A 12298-nucleotide genomic window follows, 5' to 3' on the forward strand; every position below is an offset into this window, starting at 1 on the left:
AAACTTCTGGTACTATCTTTGCATTCTACAGATGAGTCTGGACAAAGCTAATCAGCCACCCGACTCTGAAGAAACCCTGGGCTCTGATTCCCAGCCCAAAGCCCCTACAGAAATAAGTTCTTGTCTGTTATGGGCTCCTTACAGCATTTAGTGTCCTGTGGTATTAAATGACAATTACTAAACCATTAAAGTCAGTTAAAGTCAGTTACAGTCTTTCTAACATCACACTACAAAAATAAGAACAATATTAAAATATATAGCCATTTCTTTAGAAGCATTCATGGAATATTTCGAGGGGCGGGGAGGGGAGAAGGTATAGTAGGACAAGAATATCATTATCTGACAATACCTCCGCCCATCACCATGTCAATGGGATTTGAAAAACTTCTGAGAAGAAATGTCTATTTAAGTCTTTTTGGCCATTTTTTAATTCAGTTTTTCGTCTTTTTAGAGTTCTTCATATGATGATGGATACAAGTCCCTTATCAGATATATGTTTTGAAAATATTTTCTTCTATTCTATGGGTTGTCTTTCCACTTTTGTGATGGTGTGCTTTGAAGCACAAACATTTTTAATTTTGATACCATCTAATTTATATTTTTCTTTTGTTTCTTGTGTTTTGGTGTCATAGCTAAGAATCCTGTGTCAAATCAAAGATCATAAGGGTTTCGTTTTCTTCAGAATTCTAGTTTTACCTCTTACATTTGTCTTTGATCTAGTTTGAGTTCATCTTTGTATACGGTGTGAGGAAAGGGTCAAACTTCATCCCTTTGCATGCAACTATCCAGTCGTCCCTGCACCATTTGTTGAAAAGACTATTCTTTCCACATTGGATGATCTTGGCACCCTCGCTGAAATCAGTTAACCGTAGGTATATGTTTATTTATGGACTTAGAATTCCATTTCTAACTTTGTGAGAAACTTCCTTAAAAAATTAAAAATAGAACCACCCTATGATCCAGCAACCCCACTTCTGGGTATATATCCCAAAGAATTAAAATCAGTATCTTTAAGATATAGCTGCACTCCCATGTTCACTGCAGGATTATTCACAATATCAAAGACATGGAAACAACCTAAATGTCAATTGACAGATGAATGGGTTGTTAAAATGTGTGTATACATACAATGCATTGCGTTGTGACTCCAAGAAAACATGACCTGGGATCCCACACACCGTGCGATGTACAGCAGGAGTCTGCGGGAGCCACCATCACATGCTTGGGTCCCTACATTATAAATGTAGTATGCTCAACCCTGGTTGGCATTGCTCGGTGGTTAGAGCATCGGCCTGTGCACCGGAGGATCCCAGGTTCAATTCCCAGTCAAGGGCATGTACCTGGGTTGCAGGTTCCATCTCTGGCCTGGTCAGGGCACATGCAGGAGGCAGCAAATCATTGAGTCTCTCACATAAATATTTTGTTCTCTCTCCCTCTCTGTTTCTCTCCCTCCCTTCTCCCTTCCATCCTCTCTAAAAATCAATGAGAAAAAATATCCTCTGGTGAGGATTAACAACAACAACAAAATTTAGTGTGCCCAGTATGGGGCGTGGCGGGGGGAGTACAGGAACCTTTTTACTGATCTAGCAGAACGCTAGGGGACAAAGTTGTAGTGCGTGGTCACAGAGGACCCTCTGATTGAGTCAGCTCACCCCCAGGGAGTGGCCAGCTGGGAGCTGCCTTTTCCCCTCACCTCAGCTGCCCTGGGCAGTTCTGTACTATTTATCATTGCTATTTGTATGCTTAAACGTGAGCAATTTCAACAAAGTTTATTTTATTGTTAAATCCAGAGGCACCAGTAAATAACACTGTTTTCAATTTGGAAAAATAAATAAAATGAGATAGGAGCAGCTAACCCAATCTGCTCCTGGTTTGCCAATTTATCTCTCAGATATGTTCCGGATGTGATTATTGGCACACAATGACGCAGAAGTAATGGCTACAAATCTGCAATTTTCCCCTTGAAGAGATGGTTAGTATTTTTTTCAGCTGCTCCAGTCTATGGTATAATTAAGTTATCAGGTGTATTATCCCAGATAAATATATCTTACTACCCTATAACCTGTTTTTCAACACTGATTTATTTCCTCCCCTTTAAAAATATACATTAAAACTTAATTTGGCAGTTAATCTGACGCTTACCTTTCCACTCTCTGGAGCAGTCTTCCTTGCCATGGCCAACTTCCTTTTCTCGGCCATGCCCCCTGAGGCACTCCTCAGTTATGGCCACCTCCTCTGTCCTGAAGGCCTGCTCTTGGCCTCCAGGCAGCTGAGACTTTTCTTATCTTTCCAATCACTTATTTTATGACTTTTCTCTACTTACCCCTTAAAACAGTCACTAAAGATCTGCATTAGCCCCCTTCTCTTCCTGTGTTCTCCCTCTCAACCCACATCCTCTCCTGTGGGCTCTGCATCTCTATTCGAAGATCTCTCCAATGTCCATTGCTAGGGTGAGTTTCCCCATCAAGCCACAGAACCCACTTCCAAATGCCCTCCTGGACCATTTCTCCTGAGCATCCTGGTTGCCACCTCAAACTCAACAAAAATTCACTGTACACCACTGACCACCCAGGCTCTGTGCTACGTACCAAGGGTAGCCTGTGAATAAGACATCCAGCTCTTGTGCTTACTTGAACAGTCTGTTGTAACTAAACTCATCTTCCTCCCATGCACCGCTCTTCCCTCCTTCCGACCAATCCCAGAATTCCAATTTCTACTTAAGGCACTGCCACCCAATACAACACTTAGGCGTGAAGCCTCAGTGCCATATAGCTTCCTCTTCCCTGCTCCCATAGCTAATCCATAGTGAAGGTCCAAGATTCTTTCCTTTCTAGTCCCTCTGCCATCAGCTCTCGCCACCCACAGGCTAGATCATTCAAATGCAAATGAACCTTAACTTCTGGCCAGCTTGCTCCTCTCCAATCCATTCCGAGCACAGCAGTCTCTCAATGGAGTGTTCTCACCACATCACTTCTCTGCTTACACATCAAAGGCTCCCCACCTGCTTCAGAATAAGCTCATTTAAAGCTCTCCCTGAGCAGGGAGGTGCCTGCCCTTCTTTCCAATTGCTCCCCACCATGTATGTTTCACTTGAACAGACCTGAACCCCAATGCAGTCACAATACTCAATCCAAGGTTTTCATGCCTTTGTGCTTTGGCTCAGTCTATTCTCTCTACAAATTCTACCCACAATGCAAAGCCTGGCTCAACCACCACAGTCTCCTGAAGGCTTTTTAAATCCATACCTCCCTCAAACAGAATTAACCTCAATCCTCTACTTTCCACACCGTTTTGACAACAAGCGTCTCATGTCTGGTTGATCTTTTTATTTGTCACAAAACAGAGAAGAGTGTCCTGCACCAACTTGGTAAGAATTGGAATGCATGGATGGATGAGTCCCCTTTCTGTGTGAGAACTACTAAAGTTGAAAGGTGGCATTCTACAAACACATCTGAAATCTATTAATTTGAAAAATAAGTGGGTAATTATATAAACAAAGGACACTCAGAAGCCAGCCACCTCTCACATATATAACCCGCCTCCGTTTGCGGGGATGTGCTTACTTACAGCTGAACTGATTCCCACCGTAGGCCTTCCTTCCTGTGAGCAGGTCGGTTAACTCTTTCCGTTTTCAGTCAGTTCTTTTCACACAGTAATACTTTTAATACTTCTGATTTAACTAGATCCTACGGCGAAAACTAAGCTACTCTCAGAAAAGCCATTTACTTTCACGTAGATAGGAAGAAGAAATAAACCTGGAGTCAGATGATAATTTTACCAGCATGGCTCGGCACTGAGAAAATATCACGGTCACACTGTGCCCCGCACATCGGGGTCCATTCTGGGATGTGTAGCTGTAAATATAGTCGGGGACTGTGATTCCCCCCCACCCCCCGCCCCCTGTGTAGGAGAAAGACCAGCCTAAAGAAGTCGGTTCCCATTTCAGGAGGAAAAAAACCAAAGGCACATCCTGCAGCTGTTGATAAAGGATTTACTTTTTGGAAAGCAAACCTTTCCTCAAAACATGGCACCAAAAGCTCCCTTGTAATGCATGTTACTGTATATGGGTGGGTAAGGAAAACATTCTCACATACTTTATAAAAGCCCCTTCCCATTGTTTAAAATCAGAATATCATTTATAACCTTCCTAGGGACCTTCACCTCTGTTCCTGACCAGCAATCCAGCAACTTCGAGCCCCTCCCTGTTATTACATTTTCAACTGCACAGGACACACCACCATCTCCTCAAACACAGGAGGCAGGCGAACTCCATCCATCATCTGAATATGAAGGCAGCTAGGAGCACCCACCCATCTCCAAAAGGACTTCCTTCTAATTGTTTCTTTTCTTTTTGTATTGTGGTAACATTTATATAACATAAAATTTGATACATGCTACAACATGGATGAATTTTGCTGGGTGAAATAAGCCAGACACAAAAGCACAAAAGACTATCTGATTCCACTTACATGAATTACCTAGAATAGGCAAATTCATAGTGACAGAAAATAGATTAGAATTACCAGGGGCTGCGGGGAAAGGAAATAGGGAGTTACTGTTCGCAGTGATGAAAAATTTGGAAAGAGATAGCGGTAATTAAAGTCTGTCAATCGTACACTTAAAAAATAGTTAAAATTAAATTGAAGGTAAGAACTATATCTAAGGACCTCTTTCACTCCTCTCTTACAATATTAAAGGCCAATAAGAAATTTCTAAGTTTAAGGTAAGAATGTCAGTTGCAAATATGTGGATTAGAAATACTTACTTTAGTGATTTATGAGACTGATTCCTCAAATTGAAAGTTATCGAACGGTTCTCAACTCTGAAGCATTCTGCAGGAAGCTGACGTCCTAAAAAAGCTCCTGTTAGGTGAGACTATTGAGGGGCAAGATTTCCCATAAAGGGTGCACCTGCATCTTGATGTGTGGAATTCAAACCTACAAGTCTGTATTATTTGTATTTGGTTTGACCCAGTTATCAGATGCTTAATAATTCAGATTGCCTTATTTAAACCAAAGTCCAAAATTAACAAATCCTCCAGACTGACAACACATCACCCAGTTCTCATGACTTCAGGGGGATCCCAGACTGACTTAGGACACACAAGGCCAGTACTAACAGTGGATCAGAATCCTCACCCAGAAGAGCAGCACAGAGGGATACGGAGATTCAGCCAGCGAGAAGCAGCCTTCAGGTTCAAAGCAGTATTGTGGGAAATCTCCCAGTGACCCTCTGGGGGACAGAAAGGCATTAACTATCACATTCTCATAGTCCCAGAACACTGTTTATTGGCACGTTTCAGGAATGTGGCAGGGAGTTCTGTTCACTCCTGTCCTATGAAAATGAATCGCAGACTCCTTGGATGGAGACATCTTAGGCTACTTGGCTCAACTCCATTGTCATGTCGGAAACCTCTCTTCTCTCAGGAGAGTGTAGGAGACCAGGGGAAGCAAGGCCCAGGAATATAATGGCGGTGAATTACTGAGTCATCTTCTCCAATTTGACAATAATGAATCCAAATAAGATTTTGCTAGTGTTGGTGGACAGGATATTCTCCAGAAGCCAATAACTTTCTAATTCCAATTAGGATCACTGTGACAGCCAAAAGGCTAAACAGAGCCACAGGGCACACCCACCACAGAGACCAAACCTCCCTCTGAGATAACGAAGGCAGACAGTCAAGGACCAGGGGATTGGGCGGAGTACAGAGCCGCTGATCCTGAAATGTGCAGTGTACACTTTTAGGGTCTTACAATTTAGAGAACAGTTGGCCATGATAATGTTTTAGGTTTTAAATATTACTAAAGCTTTGTAACCCCCAGCGAGAAAGCATTTGAACCAATAGTGATTAGGTTCCCTGCTTCACTAGGTGGGTCTTAGGAGGAAACAGGCCAGTGAGTGAGAAACCAGCCCCTCTGAAGGGCGAACACAAGGGAAGAGCAGCCAGTGAGGTGCTTATTCTGCTCTGACAGGTGAGAGCTGGGGTGGGACTGAGCCTGATCACAGCTTGGGACTAAAATGGTTACAGCATCCTTCCTGCCTTAGATCTCAACCTCCCCGCCACACACCCCAACAACTCTTGGACAGGAGCTAAGATATGGTCTCACGGAGTACTCACTGTGAAGCACAGCACTGTAAGGTTATAGCAACCAGGAGAATGTGTGGTGCCTGAGAAAATCCTTTCATGTGAACGAGGGAAGGGGAAGGGTGTGCAGAGTCAGAGGTCATACTGTCACTTCACTCAATGCACAGACTCCTTCTTTTAAAAACTTCCTAGCCTTGCCCTGGACGGGTGGCTCCGTTGGTTGGAGCATTGTCCCATACACCAAAAGTTTTCAGGTTCAATTCCTACTCAGGAAACATACCTAGGTTGCGGGTCAATCCCTGATTGGGGCATGTATGGGAGGCAACCAATTGATGATTCTCTTTCACATTGATGTTTCACTCTCTCTCTCTCTCTCTTTCTCTCATTCCCTTCCTCTTTCTCTAAAATCAATAAAAACACCCTCTGGTGAGGATAAAAAAGCAAAATAAAAGCAACAACAACAAAAAACACACACAACTACTTTCTAGCTATGACCATTGATCATTGTGTTCGTCTTAAGAGTCATTTCCAGCAGTCAGTAACTTCTTAAATGCCAGACCAGTCTCCCCAATGAGATCTTCCTCACCAGCAGTCCCTAACTAGTGCTCAGCAGGAAACCACCATCTCCCTGGCTAAGGCCATTGGCAGGTTCATCGTAAATGAGATGGCTCCCAACCATTGGATGCTTCAGCCCAAATGGGAAGTAGCCCATTGGCCATTCCTCTTCAGATGTCCCCAAGGATCTGAAAGTGGAAAACCTAAAACTAAACCTTCCATCTTTCTCCCTCCTACTAAAACCTCTACTCTGCATGACCTAGATGGATGAATTGCCTTCCGTTCATTACCCGCCCACCTCCTCCCCTTTCCAAACTCATTGGCTGCCTAATCCTTACTGCCCCTGCCCCTGGAACAGCTCTCTAACCCATGCCTTCTCTCCACTGCCTCAGTCAGGTTCTTCCTCTTCAAGGTCTCCCACCTGAAGTTTCCTTATTGACACTTTTCTTTCTTTTTTACAGCTATGGACACTTGCTTCTTTGTACTAGTAATCCACAGACATGTGTGATTTCTTCATACTTAACCATAACTTCCTTAGATACAGAAAGCTTGTCTTTTTTTTTTTTTTTTTGTGCTATTATCCTCTGTAGTAACCCTGGGCTTTGCACATATAAGTATTCAATAAATTGACTTTAGAAATAAAGAATGGATTATCTGAAAGTGACTGCACTTATTCCCCTAAAGAGCGGCTCATTGGACAATTAAATATTTACTCTTTTCCCAGCACAATTAACAATCTTAGATGCAAACAGACTATACACACATACACATGCATAGACGATATGACCTTAGCTACCTTTAAGTTAATCTTCTAGCAAACACAAAGAGACCCATCTCCCAAGTAGTGAAAGCATAAATTGGTTCTTATTCTTTGTTCCTGCCGGCCTTGAGGAAAATGACACAATGCTTAGTAACAAATGAGAAATTATTTTGCAAATCCATGTCCTCAAAATGCCACCAAACGTGGGTCATGCATTTTTCCATCCTGCATTTTGATCCCATTGCTATGACTTAGTGTGATAATTATATTACAAAGCTGTTATTCGATGAAATGAAAATGACAAAATAATTTAAATGAGTGTCTAAAAAGGACTTGGTTATAATTACAATGGCAAAATAATTGAAATGCAGGTCTGAAAGGCACAGCTATGAAACCATTAAGATGCTTCTTTGTGGACTCACAACATTGAGTGAAACTGTACACTCCTGGGGACCCATCTGTAATTCCCTAAAGCTGGCAACATGCATGGAGAAATCAAAAGGTCTGCGCTCCAGTTGTTCCACAGCATTATCTACACTTCTGAATGCAGCCTGGTGGCAGGGGGGGGGGGTGACCTCCTCAGGGATGGTAGGCTATCGGACAGTCAAATAAGAAGCATGTGCCATACTGTGCTTCCATTCGGCAGTGTGAAGATAAAGGCACAAAAGCAAGCTCAGCTTAGATTTTCCTGAAATGTTTCCAATATAAAAGGTGGGATCATAACATGAAAAGATTGTGTATTCTCAATTTAAGCCTGCAATTACTAAATATATGTGTGGATGTATTCCTAAGGATCTCTATCTTCTTAAAACATTCTGCTGATATATTCCTTTAACAAAATCTCGATAATTATGCTGATGCCCAGGCTTACAGTGGCTATACTTCCTCTCCAAAGGGAAAAAAAATAAAGTGATAGATTTGACACAGATATGCTGGAATATCAATTTAACAAATGACTAAGGATCCTCCTCTGAACCATGTTATGCATTTTGATGGTTGAACATCCAAATGTGTCTACTACTGGCAAAAAAAACATGCAAAATATGCCCCCCTCTCACACCTTCCATCTCACTGTCTTCTTTCATGGTCCCACCTCTTTCAAAGAAGCCAATGCTAGAAATTAACAAGCATGAAAGGAATAAAATATAAATCCTTTCATTCATGACTATGCCTCTTGCTGTCACAGAGCAGGTTAGGAAACGGTCTTTAATTGTTTTTCACACAGAAAATTTCTCAGCATCCATGATTATAACATTACTTAATAGAATGACAAGGTTTCCACAAAAGAAGTTGTATATTTTTGTTTTTCAAGCTTTAGTTGAAAAAGTCCATTGGAAATAGAGATAATAGGTATTCTTACTCTCTTTCACAGACTCTGAAACACGTAAAGATTTAATATGCACATAAGCATGTTCCCTGTGTCATGCTTAGCAAAATGTTCAAGTGTTTGAAATAGACTCTTAAGTTGTTGGGGATATTCCACTGTGTGCACATTTCTCTACCTTCTTACATTCACTGCCCAATGGAAATAAGTGTACGTATTAACTACAGCTTTTAACAGTATGAACCTTGAGTCCATTGCAACTGTATAACAAAATTCAAATCTGCTATCTAGGTTTTTTTTATAGGAAGTTCATATTATTTTTAACACATATCACTGAAATAATAATATGATTTGAAATAGATTTTTAAATCCTATGAGAAAAATGAAGTTTTTCCAGTTTAGGCACAAAGGTATGAACTTTTTTGAAAAAGATAGAAAAACTCATGTAGAGAAAAATCTATGAATAAGACTAGCTGAAAAAATTAACATGAAAACATACACATAAATTACAGGAAAAATAAAAATTAGTAGGGTCCCTAAGTATTTTAACCAAAGTATTATACATACATAAAACTGGAAATCTGCAATCACATTTGTCAGAATTTCGTAGAATTAACCTCTGTACTTAGGAAAATGTCAAGAAAGTTTCATATAACAGCTTACCTTTGGAAGTTGATAGAGGATAAACCAATGTTACATTTATAATAGTATAAGTTAAAATAGTGTAACTTCTTTGAAATGCATGAAAATATAAGTTGGGTTGATGGATGGACAGATAGGTGATAAAGAAAATATAGTAGCACTAGCTGGTTTGGCTCAGTGGATAGATCGTCGGCCTGTGGACTGAAGGGTCCCAGGTTCGATTCCGGTCAAGGGCAAATGCCCTGGTTGCAGGCTCGAGCCCCAGCGGGGGGCGTGTAGGAGGCAGCCGATTGGTGATTCTCTTAATTGATGTTCCTATCTTTCACTCCCTCTCCCTTCCTCTTGGAAATCAATAAAAACATATTGCAAAAAGAAAATATAGTAAATGTTAACGATAGAATCTAAGTGGTGGATACACACACACACACACACACACACACACACATATATGGGCATCATTGACAATTCTGTGGATTTCTTTGTATGTTTAAAATATTTCATAATAAAGTGTTGGGAAAAAAAATACAGTGCTCTAGACGAATTATATTTATTCTATTCGTTAACTATGATCAACAAATAAACCCCTTTCAAAATTTGTCCCTCTGGCCTGATGCACTCACCTAGCCACCCGGATCCAGAATTTGGTATGCACAAGTCCGTCTCGGCGCTGGGTAACACAAAGCCAACAACAAACACCTCCACACCGTCCGCCATGAGGGCCATGCCCAGGACAAAGAAAAGGGTCCATTGAAAACGGCCATGACCACACTCTTGGATTATCAGCTCATACTGCTGAGCTAGTTCTTCCTCATCAGCTTTCCTCTCCGACTCCAGCTCCTGGCGGTCCTTGTACTCATCACCCTTGGGCTGCCCCATTGACACGATGCTGTCTTTCCCTTGGTTCGTACTGGGAATGCCCTGATACTCCCCTTCGTAGATCTCATCATCTTCATCGTGACCCTCAGTAGCTTCACTGGAGCCTTCATCGTCATTGGCCTCCCCACCATAGGTTTCTCCAGGCGGGTAATAGTCATCGTCCTCTTCTTCATCCTGGAACCGATTGTAGGACCTCTGGGTGTATTCATCCTGGGCCCGGTCCACTGCTTGATTCACCTTCTTCACTGTTTGTTTCTTCACCTCTTTGGCAATGTCCTTGGCACCCTTCACCAGTGAAGTCCTATCCTTGTAAGTGTCTTCCATCGTATCTCAACTGATAGCCAATGAATGAGAAGACGGGAATTGTTTATAGACTTTGGTCAGTGGCTCAGCCCCAACAGCATCATCCACTTTGGGTTCAAAACAGAACTGCAAAAAGAGAAAAACCACAGGAGATAGTCATTATTCCTTTTGACGTCTTTTTCACCACCTATTTCTTGCTGTCTTTTCACTGCCCCCTCAGGCTAAAACACATTCTTTGCCTTTCCTTTCTTTGATATCACTGTACACATGCACAGTGGATTCTGGTTCTCTGCACTTGGAGTATTTAGGGTCTTTACTGTTATTGTTGTTTTGTTTTAAGGAACTCTGACCCTGGGGTAACTTTGCATAGAATGCAAATAGGACATCTGTCACATTTAAATATATATCCAGCACCCAACCAGTGTGGCTCAGCCATTGAGCATCGACCCAGGAACCAAGAGGTCACTGGTTTAGTTCACAGTCAGGGCACATGCCCAGGCTGTTGGTTTGATCTCCAGTGGGGGGCATGCAGGAGGCAGCTTATCAATGATGTTCCTCTCTTATTGATGTTTCTATCTCTCTATTTCTCTCCCTACCTCTCTCTCTCAAAATCAATAAAACATTTAAAAAATTATATACGACACATATTGAAAATGATACAAAGATATATCCTGATTGAGAAAAATAATATTGCTCACACACATTTACACACACTACAAAGGCAAAACCAGAATATGAGAACAATCCTATCTGACCTTAATTCCTCACATTAAAAACAAACACACACACACACACAAAAAAAAGCAGGCAAGCAGCCCTATATACTGTGCTATTAAGTCGTATATATATTTGTAAAATGTATTTTCCCTCTACTTTCATTGTATTTCCTTCCTATAAACATACCAGAGATTCACAGGGCACCCTAAACGGACAATGAGTATTTTCCCCTAGTAGAGCAGCCATGTCCTTAGGAAACTGGCAGAGCTCATCAAATGATTTTTGCAGACACCTTTGGTAATCAATGAGTCAGAACATTTGCTTGTTTAGTGGGAGGTCTGCCCTTTCAGAAACCATCCCAAGAGAGCGGGGGCAGGTAAGCCACATGCAATGTCCCTTCACATCCTCACCCTATAAGTACTCTGTCTCTACTTTCTTCATCTCTGGACACCCTGCCCCCACTCCCACACACATACCTCCCTCTCATCTTGTCCAGCTGCCACTCTAGTTGACTGCTGTCTGGGAGACCAGGGTCAGTGGTCTGCCCTGCCCATCACTTGGTTTTCTTTCTCACTGACAGCCCCCTAGGTCTTGGCTCATTATATATTTTTTAACAATGTAGTTTATTTATTTATTATTTATTTATTTATTTATTTTAATCCTCACCCAAGGATATTTTTCCATGATTTTTAGAGAGAGTGGAAGAGAGAGGAAAAGACAGAGAGAAATATCAATGTGTTTCTCACATTGATCGGTTGCCTCCTGCATGAGCCCCGACCAGGGCCAAGACTGAGGAGGAGCCTACAACCAAGGTATGTGCCCTTGACTGGAATCAAACCCAGGACCCTTCAACCCCCACGCTGATGCTCTATCCACTGAGCCAAACCGGCTAGGGCTTGGCTCATTACATTTGAACTGACCTCATGGTAACCAATCTTACACTTGTCCACTGAGCTATCTCCTTTGGTGGCCCAAGGGAGCCAATGTCAGGCCCACCCTTGTACATCATATATAATAAAGAGGTAATATGCAAATT

General features: G+C 41.8%; 1 protein-coding gene across 2 annotated transcripts in view; it reads right to left on the minus strand.

Moving 5' to 3' along the window:
- The window catches only part of SV2C (synaptic vesicle glycoprotein 2C), a 168174-nt gene that overhangs the window by 121116 nt on the left and 34760 nt on the right, over positions 1-12298 (minus strand). For both annotated transcript variants that reach the window (XM_080682425.1, XM_080682426.1), the window contains exon 2: positions 9987-10671. In XM_080682425.1, the coding sequence (XP_080538551.1) occupies positions 9987-10566 (580 nt within the window). In that variant the 5' untranslated portion in view covers positions 10567-10671. The remainder of the gene's footprint in view (positions 1-9986; positions 10672-12298) is intronic.

This window comes from Plecotus auritus (genome assembly GCF_963455305.1).
Source record: "Plecotus auritus genome assembly, chromosome: 7".
In the NCBI taxonomy this organism is placed as follows: Eukaryota; Metazoa; Chordata; class Mammalia; order Chiroptera; family Vespertilionidae; genus Plecotus; species Plecotus auritus.